The 26,580-nt window shown below is 35.7% G+C and overlaps 1 protein-coding gene across 18 annotated transcripts in view; it reads left to right on the plus strand.

Annotated features, from left to right (window-relative positions):
• Camk2d (calcium/calmodulin dependent protein kinase II delta) overlaps positions 1 to 24,034 on the plus strand; it is a 301,010-nt gene extending 276,976 nt beyond the window's left edge. For 10 of the 18 annotated variants that reach the window (XM_047566254.1, XM_047566255.1, XM_047566257.1 and 7 more), the window contains 5 exons: positions 12,075 to 12,150; positions 16,761 to 16,855; positions 18,917 to 19,145; positions 20,655 to 20,750; positions 21,916 to 24,034. In XM_047566254.1, the coding sequence (XP_047422210.1) occupies positions 12,075 to 12,150; positions 16,761 to 16,855; positions 18,917 to 19,145; positions 20,655 to 20,721 (467 nt within the window). In that variant the 3' untranslated portion in view covers positions 20,722 to 20,750; positions 21,916 to 24,034. Of the gene's footprint in view, positions 1 to 12,074; positions 12,151 to 16,760; positions 16,856 to 18,916; positions 19,190 to 20,654; positions 20,751 to 21,915 lie in introns of all 18 variants that reach the window. The other 8 variants (XM_047566259.1, XM_047566263.1, XM_047566264.1 and 5 more) reach the window with 2 other exon arrangements.
• Positions 24,035 to 26,580: the final 2,546 nt, after the last annotated feature.

Raw genomic sequence — 26,580 nt, forward strand, 5'->3', positions numbered from 1 at the left:
TAAATGATAATAAGAGGAATAATATGTGGTTATTTCTGAAAAATATGGTTCATAAATTTAATTTGGACAGAAGTTACATTGGTCAAACCCATAACATCTTTTCTGGGCCTATGAAATTTGACCAAGGTAAAATTAACACTTCCTTTTTCTTTTTCTTTTTTCCCCCCTTTTTGCAATACTAGAATTAAACCCCTTGCCTTTCACATGTTGCTGGGTAAATGCTCTGCCACTAAGCAACTGCCCAATCCATTTTTATTTTATTTTGAGACAGGCTTTTGCTACATTGCCAAGGCTAGCCTTGAATTTGAGATCCTCCTGCCTCAGCCCCAGAGTAGCTGGGATTACAGGTGTGTGCCACTGTACCCAGCTTAATGTAATTTTTTAGACTGAATTAGAACAGAATATCCCAAAGTTAAACTGGTTGTACAGTGCCATTATGAGATATCATTAAGACTTATTTAGGAAGCTTTAGTTTGATAGCATATTTTCATCTTTCTAATGAAGCTTTGAAAAGTATAGTAACAGTAAAGAAATGACTCTTGGTCCTAGGAGTCTTATCACTGCTGTCTGTTACATGCATAGGAACACTGAAAGAATTATAGGAATTCACATTGCTTTGAGTGCATGTTTGTATATCTGTCTGTCTGTCTGTGTCTATGTGATGAAAATGGAAAGTAAGAATAATTTTTCTCTAAACTTATATCTTAGAAGTGTGAAAGACCATTGCAATTTATCCAGACTGCATTTTTGCCTTTCCAATTCAATGGGCAACATCTCAAAGCTTCAGTAATTGTCAACATTGACCATATAGGTACATACATTACATTGTGTTCTATCCTTTGGCTCTGCAATGCCAAACAAATCTGTTATACTGTTGACTTATCAAGACAGTCCCTCATTTTTCTATAATTTGGAAACTAACAATAAATTCCTTAATTTATTTGCTTATGAACTTTTTTCACTCCTCATTCATTATCAATTATAGATGCTCTATTACTTTTAAAGAATGCATTGGGGATACTGAATTCTACCATATATTTTGTAAGTTGACCTTTCTGCTTTCCCCTTCAATGGACCTGATCTGCTCTTGCAGATTCTCATTCAATGACTCTGGAAGCTGTAGATTGGATAATGATGGGCTTTATAATGAAAATATAAGCTACTATTTCTGTAGCAGCTTAAAATAAGAATTAACTAGAAAATATGAGCATGCAATGACAGGAGATGCTTAGCATATTCCTGGGTAGTGACAGACTCTTGTGTTATTTTGGCAATCTCTTAAAGGAGAATAAGTCATTAAAATTAGTTAAGGGGAACTATTTAACACTTTAAAAATTGAAATGGTATTCTTACAGTTGAAATATCATACAATGTTAGGTGTTAATATTGCTTGACTTCAACCTCACTAAGGAAACATTGGGGTGAGAAATGTTGAAATATAACCAAGAACCTTTGCTAACCTGGATATAAGGGGAAAAAAGTCTTTCAGAATAGATGGAGCTGGGCACAGTGGTGTGTGCCCATAGTCCTAGCTTCTCAGGAGACTGAGGCAGGAGGATCAGTTCAAGTCACTGTGTAACATAACAAGACCCTGACTTAAAAATAAAGGAAAGAAAATAAATAAATATCAGATAGAGATCAATAAATATGAAGGCAATAACATTTTTTAATTCTCCTACTATAGACAGCTTTGTTCTTTTTCAAAAAAGCAAATCTAAGCAAATCTAAGGACACCACACATGACACTTTAATTAATACTATGGATTTTTGTTTGTTTGGTTTGGTTGGTTGTATTGTTTTGTTTTTTGCAAAACTAACAAAGGCATATGATATTATGATATTCATGTAGAAAGAAGGGATGCCCTCCAGCTCTTCCTGCAATCTTGATCTCTCAAACCGAGAGAGCATTCACAAATCACAAATCACAGTTGAATGATTCAGGAAAGTATGGCTATAAGTAAATATACCCATGAATTTATTGAATTCTCTTTTTCACTTTCCATAAAGGAATGGGATCAGTTACTAAAAAGAAAGTAAATTATAAGCCAAACATCAGTAATAGAATCATTGAAAATATTAAAACTTATCATCATGGCTATACAATATTTTACCCTCCTGGCTATTAATATGAAAAGACAGAACATAAACACTTTGACATTAACTTTTGCCCTGAAAGATGAAAACCTTGTTCTGACTAACATTATATAAACTTTTGGGCAGGATTAACTGGAAGAGTTAATAATAGTATAAAGATTAGGAAAGACTAGATTTTCTTCATGACAGAAAAGGGAAAAAAGGCAAAAAAAAAAAAAAAAACCTTTCTAAATAATTAAAAAATCTAAGTCTCATTGACTCTTCTAAGTCTGATGTTTTTCATTTGCAAAATGACTCTATTGCTTTAACCCTGCAATAGAATCAAGAGGTGCCCTAAGGAGTACTTAGAAGCTCTTGTCACACAAGGTTATAAGCATGAATACCAGGAGACTACAATTTGTAATCTTAAATCCAAGCAGATGGGGTGGGTCCTGAAATCATCTTCTTAAAATCATCTTTTACCATGTCATCAGTTCTTAACTGGAAGTGGCACCACACCTAACTGATTCATGGAACATCTTAATACTTAAAATACTCAATGGTATTCACAATGCTGTACTATTTTCAGCATCTACAAGTCAGCTGGGGGTAGCAGAAGTTACCCAATTACTTTAATGTGGCTGGACTGGATTCCTTTATATTAGCAAATGTTCTGTGTAACCATGAATAGATTATTCAGAACATAAAATATTTAAGTCATTTTTCTATGAAAATCTTTATAACATACTTTTAAATAGTAAATGTTTTATTTCATCTTCAGATCAAAGGTAATTTTAGGAATAATATAACCATAATTTGCTATAACCCAGTGATATCCTTGAAAACATTTTAAAAATCTAAACCTATATGCCCTTACACTAAATGATCCATTTCTAGGTATTTCTATTCTTATATGTGTGTTAAATCATTTATTTTTAGACCATAACAGGTTAATAGGGCCAAAACTAATAGCATTTCTCCCTCCCCCCAATTAACTAGCATTTATACTTTGAAAGTACCCTGTATCATAAAGCAAAGTGCAAAGAGAGTTTGAAGAATTTTTAATTTTTTTTTTTAATCTTGAGATCCTTGAATAATTAAAGGGATGAATAGTTAGTGTTATTGAATAGGTGACTTCTGGATAAATGAGTTTTATAGTAATTTCTTGAAAGCATTCTTGTATATAAATTTGGCAATTGCAAGGTCTTATACTTGAATAAATATCATAGGTTATTGAACCAACCAATGAAAGAGTTTTTGATAGGTGTGATTTTAAAAGTTAAAATAATGGAAATTACCCAATGTAAAGAACTAGTGAAGTAAAAATAAATTCACTAAGAAAAAAAGCTGCTAATTGTACAGGGACTACTAAGCATAACTGAGTTGATAGGCACTTTTTCCTCTAAAATTACGGCACGAAAATGATCCTAATTTGTGTATTTGCTTAAAATACGTATTCCCAAGGGATTTTTGTTGTTGTTAATGGCAGCAGGGAAAGATAATAAAGCCAGGGGGCACCCAGTTGTGTAAAACTGGTATAATAATTAATTACAACCCTGGCCCAATAATTAAGTAGTCACATTGCCAGAGTAAGTTCAAAGGCATTTAGGTGGTTTGTTTAAGTTTATGATCTCAAAATATTGAATTAAGCATGGTGGGCTGGAAAGAAACATAGGTCAGTGAACTAAACAGCAGAAGAGAACCTTGGCCAAATAAAGCTCCAACCCTGGCTCAGCTTCCAGATTTGCTGGATGACTTGAGCAAGTCACTTAACCTTCTTGTCCTTCAAGTGTCTGGAGCCAAGTAATAAATTACCTCTGGGAAATGGAGAAAGAAGTTAAATTAAATAGAGCTATACATGTTGAGAAAAAAATTGTTGACACTCAAAACACCCTGAACAACTATTTTAACTGTGCAAATTTTGCTCTTCAGTAATCTTTTTACTTGGTACTGGGGATTGATCACCCGGGGATGCCTTACCATTGAACTATAGCCACAGTCCTTTTTTTCTTTTTTATTTAGAGACAGGATCTCACTAAGTTGCTCAGACTTGTGAATCCCTTGCTTCAGTCTGCTCAGTTGCTGGAATGACAGGCTGTGCCAACCTGCCCAACTTGAATAAATAATCTTTTTTTATTTGTTTTTTTTAGACATACATGACAGTAGAATGTATCTTGACATATTATGCATGCATGGAGTATAACTTCCCATTCTTGTGATTGTACATGATGTGGAGCTACATTGGTCATGTATTCATATATGGACAGAGGAAAGTTATGTCCAGTTCATTATACTGTCTTTCTTATTCCCATTAGACAGTTCATTTGTCTAATCCAATGAACTTCTACCCCCCACACATTTATTGTGTGTTAGCATCTACATTTCAAAGAGAACTTAAATAAATAATCTTTAGGCATAGTTCACTGAAAGATTTCAACAGCTAACACTCGGTCAACATCCTAGTCCAAATCAGTTTGCAAGTATAAATTCTGTTCATTTCCTAGTCCAAATTTCACAGTAGGTAGTTAGACTCCTGAATAGGGTTTATCAAGCCATTTCATCTCAACAAACTGATTCATCTGAAATTGAAACAAATGCAAAGTTCAAGCTCAACTAACTAGAATGTTTCATTGCACTCAGCTGTCCTAAAAAGACAGTAAATTTAAACTTAAACTTAAAATCCATACTTTATCTTACTTGATGTTTGTGGATTAAGTCTACTATTATTCCTTTATCTAAAATATGACAGGCTCATATGTTGTGGTCATTCTGCCAACTTTGAAGTCTTCAAGATCCATGACTCTTTTCAGTTAATGGAGTCACATCCAGACTGCTGGGACACATCATCATCATCTACTTATTTGTAATTTATCTAATGTTCTAAAATATACTCTTTATATGTATTGCCCACCGTGTATTTACTTATTCATACATATGTTCATTTGTAGACATTGACTTACTACTTGGTGTTCAAGGTACAAAATGGTCAAGTCCTTCTCAGATATGTGAATGTCCTATGATAATGCAGTAAGGTCACAGTGAGAAAAAAAAACAACTGAGTCTGGAACCATCAGGGAGAACAATACAGAGGCGTAACATTTGAGCAGGGAATTGGAGATTTCCAGGTAGAACAATCTGTGGGAAGAATGACACAGAGTAATCAGAGTCAAGACTAGTTAAAGAAGTGTGAGCCCCAAGATATGTTAGAAAATAGGTTATGTGGGAGTCCCAGAGGACAGAGAGTGTCAGGGGATGAAGTTGGAAAAATAGAGGAGGAAGATCTTTAAAACAAACCAAAAAAGATTTGAGCTTTGGCTTCTAGATAAAACAGAGAAGCACCACTTAAAACCTTAGAGGAAATAGGAGGACATTGCCAGCTCTGCTTTATGGAGATGTGATTGTTTAACAATGAGGGGTAGGGCAAGAGCTGGGGAAGGTAGCTCAGTAGTAGGGTACTTGCCTAGCATGTGTGAAGCCCTGGGTTCAATCATTCCAGTACTGGGAAAAAAAAAAAAAAGTAGAATAGACTCATGTTCTTGAAGACCCCTTGGAGCAGGAAGGCCTAGGAACTTCTGAGAGTCTGAATCAGAGCAGTGACAATGGGCCTAGAGAGGAAGAAATGTCTCTGAGAAAGATCTGGAGCTAGTGATCCACTGTACATGAACCTGAAAGGAAAGAAGCATTCAAGTTTTGGTGTGGTCAATTGGGTAGATCATGATGCCATTGCCCATGATGAGAAATGGAAGAGAAGCAGCAGGTTTTGTGAGGAAGATCAATGCCAGGCCAACTGGAAATGTCTAGAATGTAGTTAGAAATATGAACATGGAGCCTGGAAAGGTTTAAAGTCTCAGCGACAGAGATTTGGCAGTCTCAGCATGTGGTCAGAGCCAGAGGAGTAAATGAGATTGCCAAGGGCAAGCAAATGAAATAGTGAGGAGACTGAGAATGTACCCTGGGAAACATCATCATAAGTGCCAAAGAAAAATAATGACTCATGGATGATTGCATACGGGGTACAAAGGAAAGCAGTAGAGTCCAGAAGAAACCCAGGCTTTTAATCTGGGAGACTGGTAAATTGTAGTTCCATTAGTTAAAACAAGAAAATCAGGAAGAAAAAGGAGTTTGATGATCAATTTTAGACAAGTTGAAAAAATTATTTTCTTTCCTTACCATATTTATGTTATGTTACATTATACCTAAACTGTTTCCAAAGTTTTAAATATTTATTTATTTATCTGTATATTTATTTTTGATGCAGAGGAGAACTCAAAGCCTTCTGTGAGATAAGCATGAGCTCTATTGTGCTACACCCAATCCCAGTTTTATATTTTTCAAAGTCTGTCTGTCCATCACCAAATAATGTAGTATCAGTTATTGAAAAGACCATGGGACTGGGAATTAGAAACCAATTGAATTTTTTCTGGACTCACTATTCATTGAGATATTTATTGAACATTTTGTCTGTGCCACATACTATATTAGATGTTAGATACTATATTAGATATTAGATATATATTAGATGCTGGTGTCATGGTGGTATAGTATTTGCCCCCTACAAAGTAATAGAGAAAACAAATTAATGGGAAACACAACAAACCCAAAAGGACAAATGTACTAGTGCTTTTAAAAAGCAAATATAGAATATGTGTGAATTTATAACAGCCTAGGACCTGACCTAACATGAAGGGCAGGAAGGTTTTTTTGAGGAAATAATAATTGAGAACTGATTTGAAAAATAAATAAATAAATAAATAAAAGCAAGGAGATGGTACAACATATATGCGGTGCTGGTAATAGAAGGAAACATGGCTATTTTGAATTGCTAAAAGAAGGCAGTATGAGCCAAGCAGAGAGAATAAAGTAAAACAGTATTTGAATGGGTCTAGAAAGATGAGCAAGATCTAGATATTGTAAGTTTTTGTTATTTGTCTTTAGACACTTATCCCAAGAACAATGATAAGACTTGAGAAAAATTCATATAGAAGGTTATCAGAAAGATATGCTTAAAAATAGATGTGACTCCATTATAGAGAACAGAATGATGAAGAGAAGTGGTTATAGAAGCATCATGTAGGAAGGCCATTACAGGGCCTGGACAGAAATGAGGGATCCTTGTACTCAGAGTCGTGGTGGAGGAGAGAAGTAGATTGATATCTAAGACGTGTAAAAGGCAAAAGCAATGGAACTTGATGGATTGAATAGGAGTGGTGGGATGGAGGTTCCAAGACATCTTACCCATGCATCTAAGTGAATAATCTTGCTATTCACTCCAACGAAGATCCATGGAGGAGCAAGGTTTGTGGTGGTGGAAGTTGATAAGCTTAACTGAGGTATGTTAGGTGTCAGGTATATTTGAGATATCCAGTCAGATTCCAAAATTGACCTTAACACACAGATCTGGAGGAGAGATCTAGGAAGGAAACCACAACTGGGAGTCACTGGGAATGTTAAATTAAAATGACAGGAGGCCTTTGGGATTTTTGTTATTGTTTTGTTTTGTTTTGCTATTTGGGACTAAATTCCTACACTGAGTCCCAACAGACCAAGTTGAAAGTCAGATGGAATGCTAAAGTTCCATGTCACCAAGGTGAAATTAAACTGTTCATCTGACCTTTCTAGAAATCAGGATTAGAGAGAGAATAGCGAAATTTCCTCAACAGTCCAGTTTCTGTTGGTATAACAATGAGATTCCCTCTGTTTTAATCCTTAAAAAGAAGGTGACCTAAAGTAACCTGATGCTAACCAACCAGATATTTCTCTGTTCTGTCTCCTTGTCCCCACGTTACAAGGAAAGTAACATCGAAACGACCCATCCAGTTTTTGTTTCTTTGCTCAGTCCTTTTCTATCTGTTAAACCAACCTCCTCTGCTAAGCTCACTGGAATGCTTTTTCTGTTTTAAGGACTGAAGTGTTGCCTGGTTCTAGAATTGAAAATATAGCCAATTAAGATCTTTAATTTGTTGTAATTTTGTCTTTTGACAAAATATACAGGGCACTTTAAAACGCAGATATCGATAGGACCCCAAGAATGCAGTGTGAGGTGATAGGAAGTCCTCAAATTCAGCCTTTAAAAGAAATTGAGCCAGTGAGGTGGCACATGCCTCTAATCCCTGCTAACTGGGAGGCTGAAGATTGAGGATCACAAGTTTGAGAGCCACCTCAGCAATTTAGCCAGATCTCAAAATAAAAAAATAAAAAAAAAGAAAAAGAAAAGAAATGGAAACATGTAAAGTCATTTGCCAAGAAAGATAACTTGGCAAATGAGAATAAAAATGATAAAAGCAGAAGAAGGACTGGGAAAATAGCTCAATAGTTCTTGGGCCCAGAACAGTTGGGGATAAAATAAGCAGGAGAGTCAAGTACAAGGAGAGCCTTGTAAGAGGAAGAGAGATCAGAATTTTAAGTCCTTGGGCAGTGCCTGTGACTACTGTCCTTCCTGTCAAATCTGATGTTTGAAGAAATGTTGAAATCTATAAATAGAGGCTGGGATGTAGCTCGCAGTGAGGCCCTAGATTCCATCCTCAGTTGCACCCTCCCCTCAAAAAAAGAAAAAAAAATCTAAAAGTGGTTATATTACATAATTTTTCTCAGGTGTGGGTTGTTCTTTTTTTTTTTTTTTAATTTTTCCCAAAGTCTGGGATCATTCATGTTCTTATCTCACTGTCACTTCTCCTTAGGAGAGTTTAAAAAAAAAGTCCCCCAAATAGGAATTTGAATGGGAAGAGCTACCCAATTCTTTAGTATGTTTGCATGGGTAATAACTGCACTCGAATCTGGAACCTCCCTCCCACTAGCTTTTCTCTCCTCCCTTTCCCCAACCTGGAAAACCCCTGAAAGGGCTTTGGGACCTATGGCTATGAGCATGAGCACCTCAATTCTAGAAATAAAACTACTGGGTAATCAGCTCCCTGTGGTTAAAGGCCAGCTATGGGATGGAAGAAGCACCTGACATTCAGGAATGCGTTAATGGTGCACTCTTCCCTCATCTTGGGACAAGTAGTGACACATCCCAAGCTCTTCCCACTTTGACTTCTGCAGTGGTCATGACTCATCTTCAGGAAGAGGGAAGGTCAGAGGAGAGTGGACACTCCCCACAGAGCCTAGCTAGCCAGGCATCTGGCCAGTGACTGTCCCTCCGCCTCCCTACTGATGAGAGGAAAGCTAGCTAGCCCCACCCCTCCCTCTTCCTCCAGGCCAGACGCTGGGCTTGTGGCAACAGTTCCAACCACAAGCTGAGTACTATATACAAATGATTCATTTCCAGCCTTCTGCTTTCCTTTAAAAGAGTCAGCTGTCATGTGCCGCCCGTGACTCACTGAAGCTCCTTTGCCCCAGGGAAATAAGCACTCTAAAGATTCCTGAGTCCCAGGCCCTTCCTAAGCCAAGAGAGTCACGTTGCTCTTGTGATGATACAGCACAGAAGCATCTGGGCTAATTCCCATTTGCGGTTCTGCCGGCCAAAGCACCATTGTTTCTGAGCATAAGAACTAGAAGAGAAGACAAAGTGTGTTGCTTTTATTATGCAGGACAAGACTAAGGCCCAGTTGTGGCATGCAAAAACTGGAGAGCAAATGAGTATTTGCACAGTGGTTCAGACAGTGAGAGATGGCTGATGTTTCTGATTCCATACTGTTCTCACAAGGGAACACAGAGATGTTCAGAAACTTTAGGAAGTACTCTTGAGCTTTTCAAACTCAGTACACTGAGTCCCACCCAATGAAAGTTTGCAGATGACATCTTTTCTCTCTCCCTTTCTTTCCCTCTTTATTTTATTTTTGTTGGTTATAAAGGACTGACATTGTTTTCAAACTAGTTTTCCAGTCAGCCATAGAGCATAGTTAAAACACTGTTAGTTACCAATGAGGCTTTCCTATAAGAAGATGCTCTGGTAACCACATTTTGGGATCTAGTTTTCTGAACTCCTCCTCATAGATGTCCTTTATATTTCAGAATCAGGTCAACTGCTGTGAGCCTTTGCCAGAGTTTCATATTGTTGAGACCACTGACAGATGAATCACCTATTGCCTAACTAAATTATTGAGCTAGAACGTGTCACTGACAGCACCCCTGTTTCAGGTTTATTCCGGCTACTACTTCTGTCACTTTGTTTTGAGGATGGATATATTATTGATATTCACCAAATGAGCAAAGGCATTGAATGGTTTATTTTATATTTATGAAAGGGAATTAGGCAACAGAGGATGAATTCTAACCTACATGGTGATATTTTAATATTATAGACCTTTACATTGCTAGCAACCATTTTATGGCCAAATATAATGATCACATTCTACAAGAGAGTCTATTACTTAATTTGTTATGAGGTCGTTTCATTTACTCTCAGTGGAGTCAAATTAGGTTTATAGAATATTTATTTTTAAATATGGAAAGTTATCACTGGGTTAACCTGGAGCTTCAAAGTTAATTCAGATTTTTAGGTTTGCACCTAAAACCTGAAGATCAGATTCAGAAAAAAATCCAAAATGGTTCTTGTAATGAATAAAGGATTAAAATCAAGGGTCAGTTCTTCCATGATAAACAGAAATCTCACTGCCTCACTGAGATAGATTGGAGATAACTTTCTGTGGCACTCTTCCTCTAGTTTATTTTTAGTACTGTTAAGGGAGAATCACAAAGTTCTTTAAAGAAAGTCAAATTTAAATTTTTAAATGCAACTTAAGTAAAAGAACACTGTTTTGAAATTAATAAAACGTTATCATTAGTCTGAATTGACCAAATTCACAAACTTATTGAACATCTATTTTATTAAAGACATTAGACAAAGCTTTTCAGGGGATTCTAAGAAATAACCAGGTCTTTGTTCACAGGGGACTTTTAACTAAAAGGACAGGTTACACTATACAAAGTTGAATACCAACTTAAAACAAGTAATGATGTGGTTTAACTAAAGACAATTTTGTCATATACATAATTGCCAAATGAATGATGCAGGCACTGTAGGCATCCATAAAAAAAGGAAAGAACATTTGAAATCTATGTAATTAGATAGGAATATAGGTGAGATTTGAGCCAAAATAACTGTTAGTAGTTTTACCAATTGTGGATTAGGAGTAGAAACAAATCATGTTTGGTGTCGGGTTTGACAGCTGTACAGGGGGACTTCCATCTACTCATCTGCCTGCATGTGCGTTATTTCAATTTACAAAACATCATTTATCTAAATATCATAGCCAATCACAGTGTTGCCATCCTCTTTTGTAAGGTTGATTGAGCTAAACAAAAGATGCAAATAATTACATAGAATTGAATGCCACAATGCAAGATACCTTTACTCTGAAGATAGACATATGTCCTTAGAGTGATTTTTTTTATTAACACCTTTCTTTCTTTCTTTCTTTCTTTCTTTCTCTCTCTCTCTCTCTTTCTCTCTCTCTCTTTTTTTCTCTCTCTCTCTCTTTCTCTCTTTCTCTCTTTCTTTCTTTCTCCCAGAGGCACTGAGCTCCCTCTGAGCTACTAACCTTGCATTGGTGATCCTCCTGCCTCAGCCTTCCAAGTAGCTGGGATTATAGACCTAGGCCACCATGACCAGCTCTACTGTTAACTTTTTAAATGACATATTTGTTCATGATGAACAGGAAAATGTTCACAAATTTAGTCAAATTGACGAAGGTAGTAAAAATTAATTTGACCTTCCAGGTGGCTGTTGTTTTCTAACAAACAGAATACAATCCTGGGTCCCAAAGGTGAATGTGCCCAGGGATCATCTGACAGTCCTGTTGAAATACAGATTCTGAATCTGTAGGTCTGGAGTGAGATCTGAGAATCTGTGTCTCTAACAGCCCCCAGAAGAGATAAGAGTTGCTAGTCTGCGCACTTCAAGCAGCAAGACTGAGGAGAAAGGAACATTCATGCTGTCTTCCCTGAAGGTTATATTATACATGATAATACCCTATTAAGGGAAATAGCAATATTATTAGAGTAATATTTTGTATGGCTTTTGTCCTTTGTTCTCACCCAATGCTATGTGTTTTTGCCTTTAGCACGAAAGCAAGAGATTATCAAGGTCACTGAACAACTGATTGAAGCCATCAATAATGGGGACTTCGAAGCTTACACGTGAGTAGAGACACATTTATTTTGCTTTCATACATATGGAAAATGTTCTTTCAATGCAATTGCTTCCTTTAACATATCTGCATTCATGTATATTTCACCCCAGATTTGATATGGCATCAACAGTTTTATTTTAAATTAATGATGAAGGGCCCTCAGGAGAAAAATAAATGTATTTAGGATTTCACAGAGAGATGACCAAACTTTCAAGGACTGGAGATTTCTCTGCAGATGCACAGATGTGTAACTGTAACCATATGAGCAAAGGGCATGCAGGCAGAGCAGTCCATCTGGGCACAGACACAAAAACAGGAAAGCACAGAAAATGTGCATTTGGGGTGAAGAAATAATTTCTCTTGCAGTTCTGCAAGGGGACAGGGACAAAGAGATTAAATAGCTACATCAGGTAGCCTTCTCCCTCTTTAATCAGTGCAGTTCAGCTTTCCCAATCAACATTTCTTCCATGTGTTTGTCTCTTAAAAGAAATTTTATTTGAACAAAAGATTCTAATGCTTTATATAAAGTTTATAAATAAGTGGTTTGTAGCTTATATGAAGGAAGTCACTTTAAGTACAATAAAGCATTCAATTTAAATAGGGTATGAATATTTATTGCACAATGTATGTGAATCCATAAGTTGGCTATCTGGAATAAAAATCTGTCTAAGCCTTCTTCTTACTCCATACAACTATATGAGTTTCACTTCAGTAAAAGAGTTAAATGCAAAAAATATTGCCTCTGATCTCTGGTTACAAAACTCAGACTTTCTAAACTTAAAACAGGGAAAATAATCATAAATGAGAAGATTAATTTGTTAGTTTATGTAGGTAAATAAAACTTGTATAAAGAGAAAGAATGCTAAGAGACAACAATAAAATTAGAAAAATATTTGTAAGACCTCAAAAATTAGTGTTTTACATTGTATGGATAAGATTGAAAAACAGGAAAAAAAGAACAAGAGCAGACTATCAACACAAACCAAAAGTAAACTAACAAAAGGATGTTCAAGTTCACCAAATAAAAATGTGCAAACCTGAATGCAGATGCATTATCCGACTATCAGATCCATAGGGATACAATCTCTCCTTACAACCACAGGCACAAATACTGCAGGATGACAGTGACTTTCCTATACCATACGATGGAGCATAAATGGTTGCAAACATTCAGGCTTATTGTGTTAAGGGTGGAGGGTGGGTATTAGTTGTTATATCCTAGAAAGTTTTTATAAAGGCTCACTTTAATCCTATAATCCTACTTACAAGAATTTAACATGACATAGATCTTGGTGCTGGGGATTGAACCCAAGGCACTTTACCACTGAACTACATCACCAACCTTTTAAATTTTTTTAGTTTGAGACAAGTTCTCACTAAGTTGCTTAGCGTTTTGCTAAGTTACTGAGACTGACCTCAAACTTGTAATCCTCCTGCCTCGGCCCCCACAGTTGCTGGAATGACAGGCATGTTACACCACCAAGTTTTATTACATAGATTTTGAATATAAAACATGGTGTAAGATTTATGGACACAGGTACACACTGAAGTATATTCATAATATTGAAAATCTTGGACAACACATAAGTCCAATATTATGGTAACCATTACATAATCTTGAGTGCCATTAGTATAGTGGATGTTTATGTAGAGTTTCTAGTGACCTGAGATGTTTTTGCTGAAAAGAAAAGTAGGATATAAAGGTTCACGTACATAATTATTCAAACTACATAAGAAAAAGCATTAAATGTGGAATTAAATGTGTCAAATTACTTTTTTAAAAGAAAAAATAAAGAGGTTGCCTCTGAGAAGTAAAATTACAGATGGATCTTTTTTTTTTTCTGCCTCCTCTTTAGTTTTTCCAAATTTTATATAAGCAAATATTACTTTTTTCTCATTAGTGACAAATAGTTGTGTTAACTTTCCATTACTGTAACAAAATACCTGAGATAGTTCACTTTAAAAGAGGAAAACTTCATTTTGGCTCATGGTTTCAGAGGTTTCAGTCCATGATCCATTAGTCATGGGGCATAAGCCCCTATTGCTTGGGGCTTGTGGCAGTACAATAAATAATGGAAAGAGCCCATTTATCTTAGGTTGACTGGGAAGCGAAAGAAAGGAAGAAGTAATGCTGGAGTCCCAATATCTCCTTCAAAACCACATCTCTAGTAGCCTAACTTCCTTCCACTAGGCCCCACCTCCTAAAGGTTCTACCACATCCCAGTAGTACCCTGGGTTTGGAACTAAGACTTCAACACATGGACCTATGGGGGACATTATAGACTATAGCAATAGGCAAATATAAAATATGGAAGAGAGCAAATGTAAGAACTAAATTAAATCAGGAACTGATTCTTATAAATTAAATGTGTGTGTTCATATACATGCCATCACGTGTATATACATTTATATATATTTTTTCAATTCTTTAACATGACTAAAATGTACTTGGGAAAAAAGAAATTTTTTTTTACAAAATAGAGTTTAGAAGAACACTTTTTATCATCAGACAGTTATCAAACAATTGTTTTTAACTCTCTGCCACAGAACCTTTTCTCCAATTTTTTTTTTGCTATTATAACCTTGTTAGACCCATCTGATTCTCCAAATAATAAGAATATTCTTTGTAAAAATAACAACAGTACCAAAAAAAAAAAAAAAAACCCTTTTTTAATAGCATTCCTCTAAGGAATGGTAAAAAGTTATGCTTTGTCATTGTTTTTTATTCAGGCACAGAGGATAATTGTAGCCAGGCAAAAATGGAGTATTATCTATTTTCTCAGACCCTTTAAAGTAGGGTATTATAAATAACACAATACCTGGGGATCACATTGGTTCACTAATTCCTTTGCTTATAGAGGCTTTGGGTCTCATTTTGTACTTTTAGGGATAATCCAATAGCACTTCCATTTGGCAGATTTTGGATGTATTGATAAAACTCTGTCAATTAGTCCATAGAACAACTGTTTATAACACATACACACATGTCAAATGGCAGCTTTATGAATCTTTTTTAAATCCAAAGTCTTTTAGAAAAGATAGATGATTGAATGATTGATTGATAGATGAGTTGAAGAGAGAAAAAATAGATTAACAGATTTGAAACTATATGAACTCTTTTGAAGGCTGTGTAGAAAGATTCATCAAAATATAGTGATTCCCAGATGATCTTAGAAATGATGTCAAGTAGTAAGAATTTTGGTTTACTGATATTGACAACCCAAACTCCTATTTATAGAGGAAATAATAGCCCCTGGCAGAATAAATTCCTGTTACCATAGGAACACTATTCTTTTTTTTTCTCCCCACAATTTTTTATCAGTGCATAATAGCTATACATACTGATGGGATTCACATATTTGCACAAGCACATGATACACAATAAAACAACATAATTTGGCCCAGCATTTTAAATTTATAACAGGAACTTAAAAGATACCTGCTCCACAGCCAGCCTCAGACAGAATTTTATAAACTTAGTACCCCGCCACACACACTTTTTTGCGACTTTCCTTACCACACAGGGTAACTGCTGTGATCTCCTACCTTGAAAGTATTCTTTATGAATAGCCAGTTGCACATTCTATGAAGAGTACTGCACTTTGAAGAACTATAGTTTGACATTTGAAAATTGTTTTTCTACTGAATACTTAAGAAATTTGCGCTGGGCATGTAGCACAATGGTAGAAGACTTGCCTAGTATGTGTGAGGCCTTGGATTCAATCCCCAATAATGTAAAAAAAAAAAAAAAACTTAAAGAAATTTTGCTGGGCACAGTAGCACACACCTCAGCTACTCAGAAGGTTGAGGCAGGAGAATCTCAAGTTCAAGGCCAGATTGGATAACTTAGCAAGACCCTGTCTCAAAATAACATTAAAAGAAAAGAAGAAGGTCTGAGGATGTAGTTCACTAGTAGAGTACTCCTGGGTTCAATTCCCAATTCTGTGGATCTTTTTAAAATATGAAAAAAATATTCTAAAAGCCTATTATGTGCATTTGAACTGCCTATTAATTTTCTTTTGAAAGTAAACTCTAAACTCAAGCTCAATTAAGCCTTGTGGACATGCCAAGAAGTATACCATGTGATACCTCTTTTTTAAGTCAATTATAATGTAAATTTTTTGTGCGAATATAGAAGATGTGATTCCATAACAAGTATTCCAAACTATTTCATTTAGAACCAAAGCTGCTTTTATAGGACTTAATATATGTTTTATATTTGAACTATAAGATATGTAAAACATTTAAAGAATAATTAGAATTAGAAAAAGTGGAGAATTCACTTAGGAAATGAAGAAGTAGGTATTTTTTAAAAGGAAACACTGCTCTTTACATGAATTAATTAGTTCATCCCTATCAGTGTTCTCTACAAAGTTTCTTTTTAAAATTTGTTTCTCAGCTCACCCTGCCAAGGTCTGTGTTAGAAATTTTATATTTTTAGTGACTTTTAAAGGCTCTTTTCTTCACTGACTGATAACTAAGAATGTTTTAGTTAACATAGAATAACAAAACATGTTTGTTGTTAACACAGAGCAACGTTTGTTGTTAATATAGAACAACAAAACATATTAGCACATTTATTGATTGACTATTTTAATTTATTTTTTCTTCCTACAGAAAAATCTGTGACCCAGGTCTTACTGCCTTTGAACCTGAAGCTTTGGGTAACTTAGTGGAAGGGATGGACTTTCACCGATTCTACTTTGAAAATGGTACATTTACTCCAAATTTAACAACAAACTTTTTCCAACTTCTCTACGAATTTCTCCCAAATTTGCAAACTCTTTCTTTTCTGCAATAACAAATGCTTTGTCCAGCATCATTTTACAAACATTTTTTGTTTGAAATTGAAAATGTGTATACATACACAGAGAGAGAGAGAGAGAGAGAGAGACAGGCAGACAGACAGACAGATAGACTTAAAAGGTTTATTGTGTTCTGAAAAACATTTGCCTTTGGATAAAAGGCTTTTTTTTTTGCTTCTCTGTGGTACAGGGATTATCCAACCCAGGGCCTTGCACATGCTACTGAGCTACATCTCCAGCCCTGGATAAAAGACAATTTTGATAAAAATGCACCCATTAGGTCCCAGGGAATGTATAATATACACTGCATCATGTTACAAAAAAAAGTATCATTTCAAGGTTTTTAAAACTGTTAATGCATGAAAAAAATGAAAGAAACCACAGCACCCAAAATGTTCTGTGTAGAAGAACACTGTCAAGCATATTTGGTGCTTATTTTCATAATGAAATGTGAACAAAGATGAGTAATCAGATAAATATTTTCATTCAATTGCAAGAATTGTAGTAGTCTCAGACCAAATAGCCACATATTAGAGAAAATGACAGATGTTTCTTCTATAGAAATCCCTCAGGCCATCAAAAAATGTGTAAACCTCCTTGGAATTCCCTTTATTCTCCTTTTTCTTAACCCTAATGATATTAGATTGATATTCATGATGCATGCAGTGAATTCATTCTTCTTGCAGTGAGACCTTGTTGATTTAAAAAGGAATCATAGTAATGATTAGAATAATTAAGGATTAGGATAATTAAGCTCACTTTCAGTAATTATAAGCATTGACAAAAATGTTGGCCTTGACATGGATATTTAAGATATATTATGAATTGCTTTTTCTTATATGCTCTATGCATTTACAAAGAAGTCAAAAGAACTAGGTGACAAATTCACCTGAACAAAACTTTAGTAAATGTTCTCATATTCTCTGTATTCCAGTGCTCTGATTAACAGCATTTCATATTTCCTCCATCTGACTCTTAATCAACATCATCTCATCAGTAGTAAATGAATCCATTGACCCATTAATATTTTAACCTATTTCAGTACAACAGTGCCTTTTTTATGTTCCATAAACACATCCTTCAAAATGGGGTATCATTTTATGTGACTCTAATAGTATTTTGAGAAATACACATATTTTTTTTCTGACACTGAAAAGCAGGTTTCAGTTCAAACTGTTCTAGTGATCAAAGAGAAATACCATCAATAAGTAATGTGCACTAAATCCTAGTGTCTCTTGATAGCTGAACAAATAGAATAGGTAGCTGCTCTCAAGACACCAGAGATGGTAGCCTCGAGAGGGTTACATAAGCAAAAGAAAGATGGTCAGAACCTGACTGCTTGGCTGGCCAACACCAAATTGTGGTTTTTCACTAATTAATCACAGAGAGGTTATCATGGAATGGACTACACTGCATGAAGAAGTACATCCTGAGATGCAGAAACATGCTATGGCCAGCCTTTCTTGGAGACAGTGGTCTCTGTGCTTGATATTTGCTGTTTTCTTGTTCCATGTTCTTTATCAACTAATAAAACAAACTCCACCAGAAGCTATCCTGTGAACTTCCCCAGCAGGTCGTTTACCGAGATGACAGCTGCTGCTCAGAGCACCTGGGCCTGGACTTCTCCACTTATATTCCTATTATGACTTCTGTTTCTAATCATGTCCCATTACAAATAAATACCTTTTATAGCTTTTTTCCCCTATCAACCAAAATTTCTAAAGTAGCTTTCAAATTGCCCATAAAGGGTATCAAAGAAAAAACTGTTTCTCCTTTTGTTCTTTCTTCTTATCCTTTATACATGAGACAGCACCCAGCGCTGGTTTAGTGCAAATAGCCAGATTAATTAATTAATTAACTAAGGAGTGAATAAGTAGCATTTCATTTATTGGTCCCAACTGGAGTTATTACTGGTTTTGGTTTACTTTACATAGACATTAATTGTTTTCTTATTATGTTCTCTTTCAGCTTTGTCCAAAAGCAATAAACCCATCCACACTATTATCCTAAATCCTCATGTACATCTGGTCGGGGATGATGCTGCCTGCATAGCATACATTAGGCTCACACAGTACATGGATGGCAGTGGAATGCCAAAGACAATGCAGTCAGAAGAGACACGCGTGTGGCACCGCAGGGATGGAAAGTGGCAGAATGTTCATTTTCATCGCTCTGGGTCACCAACAGTACCCATCAAGTAAATATTTCCAGGCTGTCAACTTCTTTGTTAATATACCCATGGTCAGCTCCTTCTACTTATTCCATTGTTAATAGCATGGCATATGTTATTTAATGCTAGCGGTTGATCACATTGGTGGAAAAAAAGGCCTTCATAGGAATAGTCTATAATTCTCTGGAAAAATCAATCAGATGAGCCAATAAAACTTGCCATAAAGCAGTACACCATAGTTTTAGATAGGAATTAGAAACTACACTATCCAACTGATTTATCATATGGTTAAATCAGGAGGATTCATGTAATAAGGCAAAATACTTGTGACTTCATTTTTCACAATTGGCCAAGGCAGGTGATATGTTAGGAAAGCATAGGGCAGAGTTTCTAAAATGGCCAGTGAACTATGAGGAGCTTCACTTCCTAGATTACCCCTTGGAGCTCATTAGCTGACTTATAAAACAGTTTTTACCAAGCAAATATCAAGTATTGCAGTGCTTTCTCACCTCACTGTTCTACCAGTCAATAATTAGACAAGTATTTATTGCATATCTCTGAGGGGTTTCACCTGTGCTGGGTACATTGTGAAATAAAGGCCATTGCCCTCAAGGAACATACATACTTCAGAAAGTAACTGCAATAAAAAAATATTTTTATAAATAAATAAAATTCTGCAATCAAGTTTATAATCAGTTGCGGTAGAATGAGGAGCCCAAGAAGCACACTGCTGTTAACTTTGCATATAAGATAGAATCTTAGACAATGGCTAAAATGACAAGTGGCATTGGAGACATAGGAACAAAAGAAAGATCAAAGGGAGGATAGTCCTAATTAAAGGAGCATCATGAAGAAAAGTAATGTCAGGATTTGGGCTAATATGGTAGAAGGTTATGGGTGAGGAAGATTGACTTCAACTGAGGTAAAATTGCAGGAAAAGAGGTTACACTGGCCAAGTGGGACAAGATGAAATCAATAAGGGGAGTTTAAACTAAAGAGATATTTGGTCCACAGCTGATCTCTCGCCAAATTCTCTCACCAGCATCACCTGTTGGTATTTGAGGGTATGGAATGGGAAGTCAAGTCCATACAAACAGCCATTCAACTCACTCCAGAGAATCCATCATGATTTCTTAGTTTGATATATACCACAGTGGTTTTCAAAGGCCTTCTCTATAGCCTCAATAATTATAACATCACTGTTGGATTTTTGAAAAAAAAAAAAATGGATCAACAAAGAAAAAAAAAAAAACCTTAAAAGCAGTAGGTTGAAATTCCAAAAGCAATAGCTATGTCATCAAGAGAAAGACACCAAAGGAATATGAAGATAATGAAAACACCTGTTTTTTGTGTGTTTGTGTGTTTTTTTACCCCAAAGAGGTACAGCACAAATTGCCAGTTAACATCGAAGGGATTACATTTGTGTGGGACAAGGGCTGGGTTTTTCTGCAATTCCCTAAAGTGTTGATGGGATAGAGCCTATTTAAGAAAACTTCCTTTTATGCCAGGTGGCTTAAATGGGGCTTCTCTTAATAGGCCACCCTGTATTCCAAATGGGAAAGAAAACTTCTCAGGAGGCACCTCTTTGTGGCAAAACATCTAAGGCCTGAAAACCATTCATATATGGGTCCTGTAAGTAGCATCGTGCTCCGGGATACTTTGTGATTGGAGCTAATCTCAGACAGGCTGCATGGCTATTTTTCTTCCCTGGAGGATATTTGTTCTGCATTATATTCAATGAAACACATACAAGGTCTTTGAAAATCCATAACAATGTTGCATGAACTCTCACATCTAACATCCAACCCATTTTAGAACATAACCCTTAATTTTAAAGGTAATAAATGCTGAGAAGGACCTTTTTTCCTATAGTTGTTGGATTGTGTCATTTTAGAATCTTGGAGTTCTCACACCAACACTTGATTATGTTGGAGTCGATTCAGACAACTCTCAATTATCCAGAGTAATTTTTATTCACCTTTAAAATACTTTGGTGATTTACTATTTTCTAGAAGTTGCAATTGCTGTAAGCTTTTGGTTGAGGTTAACAGGTAAATTAGTGTGCTATGCCTGACTATGATGGTACTTGACCCTGAGAACAGGTCGCAAGTGGAAATCAAACTCAAATTTAAAAGGTCCAAAGTAAGTTATTCCAGAGGATAATTGAAAGTTGGCTGTAATTAAATTCATGCCTGTGTTGTTGTTTTTAAAGATGTGTTTCTTACACTTGGATTAGGATCTAGATAAATGTGGTGCTGTTTTGAATATTTTCCCCACTTGAAAACTGGACCTTATCAGAGCTTTTAAGAAATAGTGCTCTCCATGGTTGCTTTAAAGAATGGAATAAAAATAATCATGTTTTCCCACTCTGGTGGCTATATTCCTTGTTCAATTAATATCAAAGTTTAATTTCTCAAAGAGCCTAAGACTAATGAAAAAGCTAAGGATGACTGGAACTTCAAGTCTCTTTCAACCAAACAATAATATTAATGTATTAAATTTGTCTAGTAAATATGAGTGCTCAGTTTAGATTTAACAATCTGATGTCTGTGACCCTATAGCTTTGTGTGAACAAACAGATAATACTGGTTACTTTCATATTCTTCCTATGTCTTTTTTCTTAACATTGTGTATTTTAATCTTGTAATGATTTGAAGCAAAGATCTTTTATATGCATTTTTTTAATCTAATCTTTAACTGGGTTATAAACTTGTGGCCTAGGCACATCTGTGGCTAAGCCATTTGATATTTTATGAAACAATGTAACTCAAGTCTTCTTCCCTTTTTCTCCTTGCAGCTAATTATCAACGTGCCACTTCTGCATTCTTTGTTCTCGAAGCACCTGGATGGTAACCCTGGGCCGTCCTCTCCTCCTCTTCATGCATGTTTCTGAGTGCATGAAGTTGTGAAGGTCCTACATGTTATGCATACGTGATGCATCATCTTATCATATATTCCTTCCTGTACATTGTTTACACTTCAACGATGGGGATGCTCCATGCAAACTGAAATTACTGTTGGCAACCAATAGGGGGAGGTCAGACAAAAAAAAAAAAAAAAAATCCCAGGATATTCCAAGTACAACTATTCATCAAGTTTCTCTGTTTATGCCAAGACTTAACATAACAGATTTAAAAATTATTGTTCTCTGAATGACAGTTTGTAAGAGAAATGTAAATTTTTTAGAACTCTGTTTTGGCTTGTTTTTTTTAAAAGGCAAAATATATATCTATATCTATAAATATATATATACTTTCAGTTTCTTGGTGTGATCCTGGTTGAAATGGGTGATTTTTCACTGAAAGTTTTGCTGTTGGACAATTAAAGTGGGTTGATATGGGCAAAAATCAATATGCATGTAGAAGCAAGAATCAGTTGGTTAGCTGCCATCTAAAGCCATGATGTTTTTAGTCAAAGTGTAAACTGGAAAAATTCACATCATGTATGAGTTTGATCACTTTAGAACATACACTGTTCTGGTGAATTTGCTGAATTGATTTTTGTTTTCCTTTCTCAAATCCGTCCTCTGTTTTCTTCATTTTATCCAATTTCTTTGTTACTTTTGTATGCTTCCTTTTTAATTCTTCTTTTGTTTTACTATTCTTTTTCTTTCTTTTCTTTTTTGGATAGCAGTGTGTAAGAATTAAAGTGAAATTTGCAGAATGAGGGTAAAATTAAAATTGAAGTCTTTTGGAGGGAGCTGAACCAGCACTTTTTGATCATCTTCTGGGCCCTCAAAATTTAAAAACAATTAAGTAAAAATGAAGTTTAAATAAATTTAAATAAACTCTAGTTTGGATGTAGGTATCCCAACTATGTGGGAGGTATTGGAATTGTTAAAACTTAGACTCCAAGTAAGTCCCTGCTGTAACTACAGTGCATCCTACTAATTAGGATCCATGCCAGGAGAATGGCAAGCTAAGAGCAGATCAGGGTTTTGTGCAAAAGCACTTGTTTCCACCTTGTGAAAGCTAGGGCTCCTCTTGCCTCGCCATTAGCTAGTGTTTTAAAGTTAGAGAGCTTAGGGATGTTTTCCATTCTCATGAGTGTTTTGAACTTGATCTTTGCAACTTGTGCTTTTTTAGCCTCTCTCTCAAGTCAGAATATCATTCTCCCCCTCAAAGGATTTAGGATTTTCCAGTTTAAAACAAAAAGCAAAGGGAAATGTCCTGGTTTTCTTTGTGCTTCTCATTTCTCCTTTGTTGATTTGATTCCTGTGAGGCTTTTTCTCTTCCCTGAAAAGCTTTCTAGTGCATGGAATCTCCATCAGCATTATTTTAACCATAGTTACAGTCCTCAGAAGTCTATTTTTAAAGTAGAAGCCAAAAAAAAAAAAAAAAAAAAGAAAGAAAACAATAAAAAACAACCCTCCCTCTTTTCTCTCATTTCACCTTTCTGTGTTGATTACTAATAACCTTAGATATTGTTGCTAGTGGATGTATGGTAGATGGGTTGAAGCTTTTCTGATAATTATTACACAATTTAAAACAACATATATTTAAAATAAATATATACAGTAAATGTATTGAGCCATGTTAACCTGCCAATGAGATCTGTGAAAAAGTAATGGCCTCATTTTTCCCTTTTTAATTTCTTTTACCTTTTTTGTGAAGCGGCTATACGTGGCATACATGTATTTAAAAAAAAAAAAAAAGTAGGTGTAGAGTGTTTGTTTTTTTACACTTTTAACTTAGCATGTGGTGTTGAAGTATTACCGTAGATCAAGTTTGTCTTCCGCACTAAGATGTGAGGAAATTGTGATTTGTTCTCTCCACCACAATTGAATTACACATTTATTATCTTCTATCATTTTGAAACACTGCAGTTTACCATGGGACACTGTATATATTTCTTGCCATAATGGTAAATGACTGATTGATATATTTAAGAGTTAATAAATTTGTGATTTCTGCTGACAACGTGTCAATCTTTCTTTCTTGAGGTACTGTCTTTATGTATGCATGGTGATGGCCAGTGTCAGGGGTGGTGTGTCCTACTGTGGTCTTCATTTAGTACATCACACCTTGTACTTGGTGATAATGGCAAGTACATTATCACTTGGTGATAATGTTTTGTATACATTTTCTCTGTATTCAAAACAATGGTCTCTCCAGGGAAATTTTGTTGAGAACAAAATAGTTAATAGCTAAGGATCCTGAAAACTTCTAGACTTGTGCCCTCTGACTCATTCTTCACCCAGATACTAGAAGGTTCCTTTGTTCCCTCAAATCTGGCCATGGAACACTTCACTGTCATCCTCTGGCAAGCGCCCTAGCCCCTGCCGCCTCACACGTTGAACATGAGTGGACAGAAGAACTCAACTTCTTTCCATTTGCTAAAACACCATATACAATCTCCCTCACATCTGTTTGTGTTTCTTGCCTAGAATATTTGTCCCCGGCTGATAAACCTGATTCTTACTCATTCCTGAGGGCTCTGTTTGGGGTGTCATCCTCTCCAGCAAACCTCCAGAGGCGTTCTCTCTCGGTGCCTGCATAGCAGTTTGTGTTTACTGCTCCTGCCAACCACGTTGTTTCTAAAATATACCTTGATTTGTATCTTTTGCTGCAGTATAATGTCTGCATGGACAAAAACTTGTATTCACACCCCAGGACAAGGAAGGGAGATGTCATTAATAAATAGTCATCAAACTAAGACCACACTACAATGGGATTCCAAGGTGTCATCAGATAAGCCTAGATTTAATGTTGGACTCTATCACTATTGCATCTCTCTGAAGAAACCTCAATTTCCATATTTGTAAAATGAATATACTACTAATTTGATAAGGATATTCTGAGCATTAGAAATAATGGGTACAGGATACCTAAATACTGTGTAGTAGGAATTAAATGGTAGCAGTTACAACTGTACTGATCACTAATATGAATACTCCTACTGTTGTTATTATCCCCTACTCAGGGGGATATACAACTCTTGCTTTGCTGTGGGCTACTCTCTTATGTAGGTTTACAATTATCGTAATCATATATTTATATTCAAATATCTCAGCAGGAAGATGAGAGACAGCGAGGTAACCACCCAGCTGAAAGTAAAAAGATGAAATGGAGAAAATTGATATATTCTAGGAAAACATTCAAGGAATTTTAACTTTAAGTTACTAAAATTTGGAATATGTAAATAAAAATTATAGATAATGTCAAGGGTAAACATAGAAGACATAAGTTTTGAGTGATTTCATTAAATAAAATTCTACTACTTCAATAAACATTTCATGTTTTTGTGGTCTTCTTTGTCAGATGTTAGAAAGTGAGAATGTATAGAAAGATTGTAATAAGGATCAGTGTAGCTGCCCATGTATCCATGACCTGAACCATAAGCAGTCCTAAGCCACCATGGCCTGGAACACAGCACCGAGTATTTATAGCATTCCTGTTTTTCAGTCAGACAAGACCAATGCACCAAAGCAAGCTGGAATGCAGACTAAGCAGGAAAAATCGCTAAGAGATTAAGCATAATCTTACCCCAGGAACAGTTGCATTTTAAGGGCTTTTGCTGCTTTAGAACAAAAATCAGAAATTTCTAATTTGTTCATTAACAGTTTTTTTCTCTTTTTTTAAAAAACAAGTTGCCACTGGGTGCAGTGGAGCACACCTGTAATCCCAGCTATTCAGGAGGCTGAGGTAGGAGGATCGTGTATTTGAGGTAAGCCTAAGCAATTTAGCAAGACTGTCTCAAAATAAAAAAAATTGAAAAGGGCTGAGGATATGGCTCAGTGGTAAAGCACCCCTGGGTTCAATGCCCAGTTCCACAAAAATAAGTACATCATACATAAATACATAAATAAGTAAGTACAAATTGCCAATACTGTTAAATTGAATATTTTACATAAGCCATGATTTCTGGCTTAATTTGAAAAGTTACAACACTACTGCACTGGCCCAGTGCTCACTATATCAATAGCCAGAAAAACTAACACCTCTTGTAGGAACAGCAGGTAATCACTCACCCCCCCAACACACATACACACACACACACACACACACACACACATACAAACACACACAAACTGCCATCTTTTTAAGTCTCTGCATCTAAAATACCTGCAATTATTTTTACTTCATTTTATCAAGAAAATTGAGGTTTGCAAAAATAATCTCAACACAAATATTTTCTGAGGTGCTATTTATTTTCTATAATTACTATTAATCATTACTGAGATGATTATTTGGTAAAGGAAGATTGGCTGCTATTTTACTATAAAATGAGTTTATTTTGTCCTACTCTCCAAGTCTTGAATAGCCAAGAACTGTAGGACAATTTTTATTGCTGGATTTATATTGGCAGTGCCAGAATAAATTGTGAAATATTTATACAAATCCTAGCAATTTTCTATCCACAGCCAAATGTTTAGAAAGTCTTCTAGGGATACAGGCCATTAGGCCTGACTCAACTGCCAACACATAATATAGTCTGGACTTAATCTCGGTTAGTTCTTTTG

Source organism: Sciurus carolinensis, chromosome 10 (assembly GCF_902686445.1).
Source record: "Sciurus carolinensis chromosome 10, mSciCar1.2, whole genome shotgun sequence".
Taxonomy (NCBI): Eukaryota; Metazoa; Chordata; class Mammalia; order Rodentia; family Sciuridae; genus Sciurus; species Sciurus carolinensis.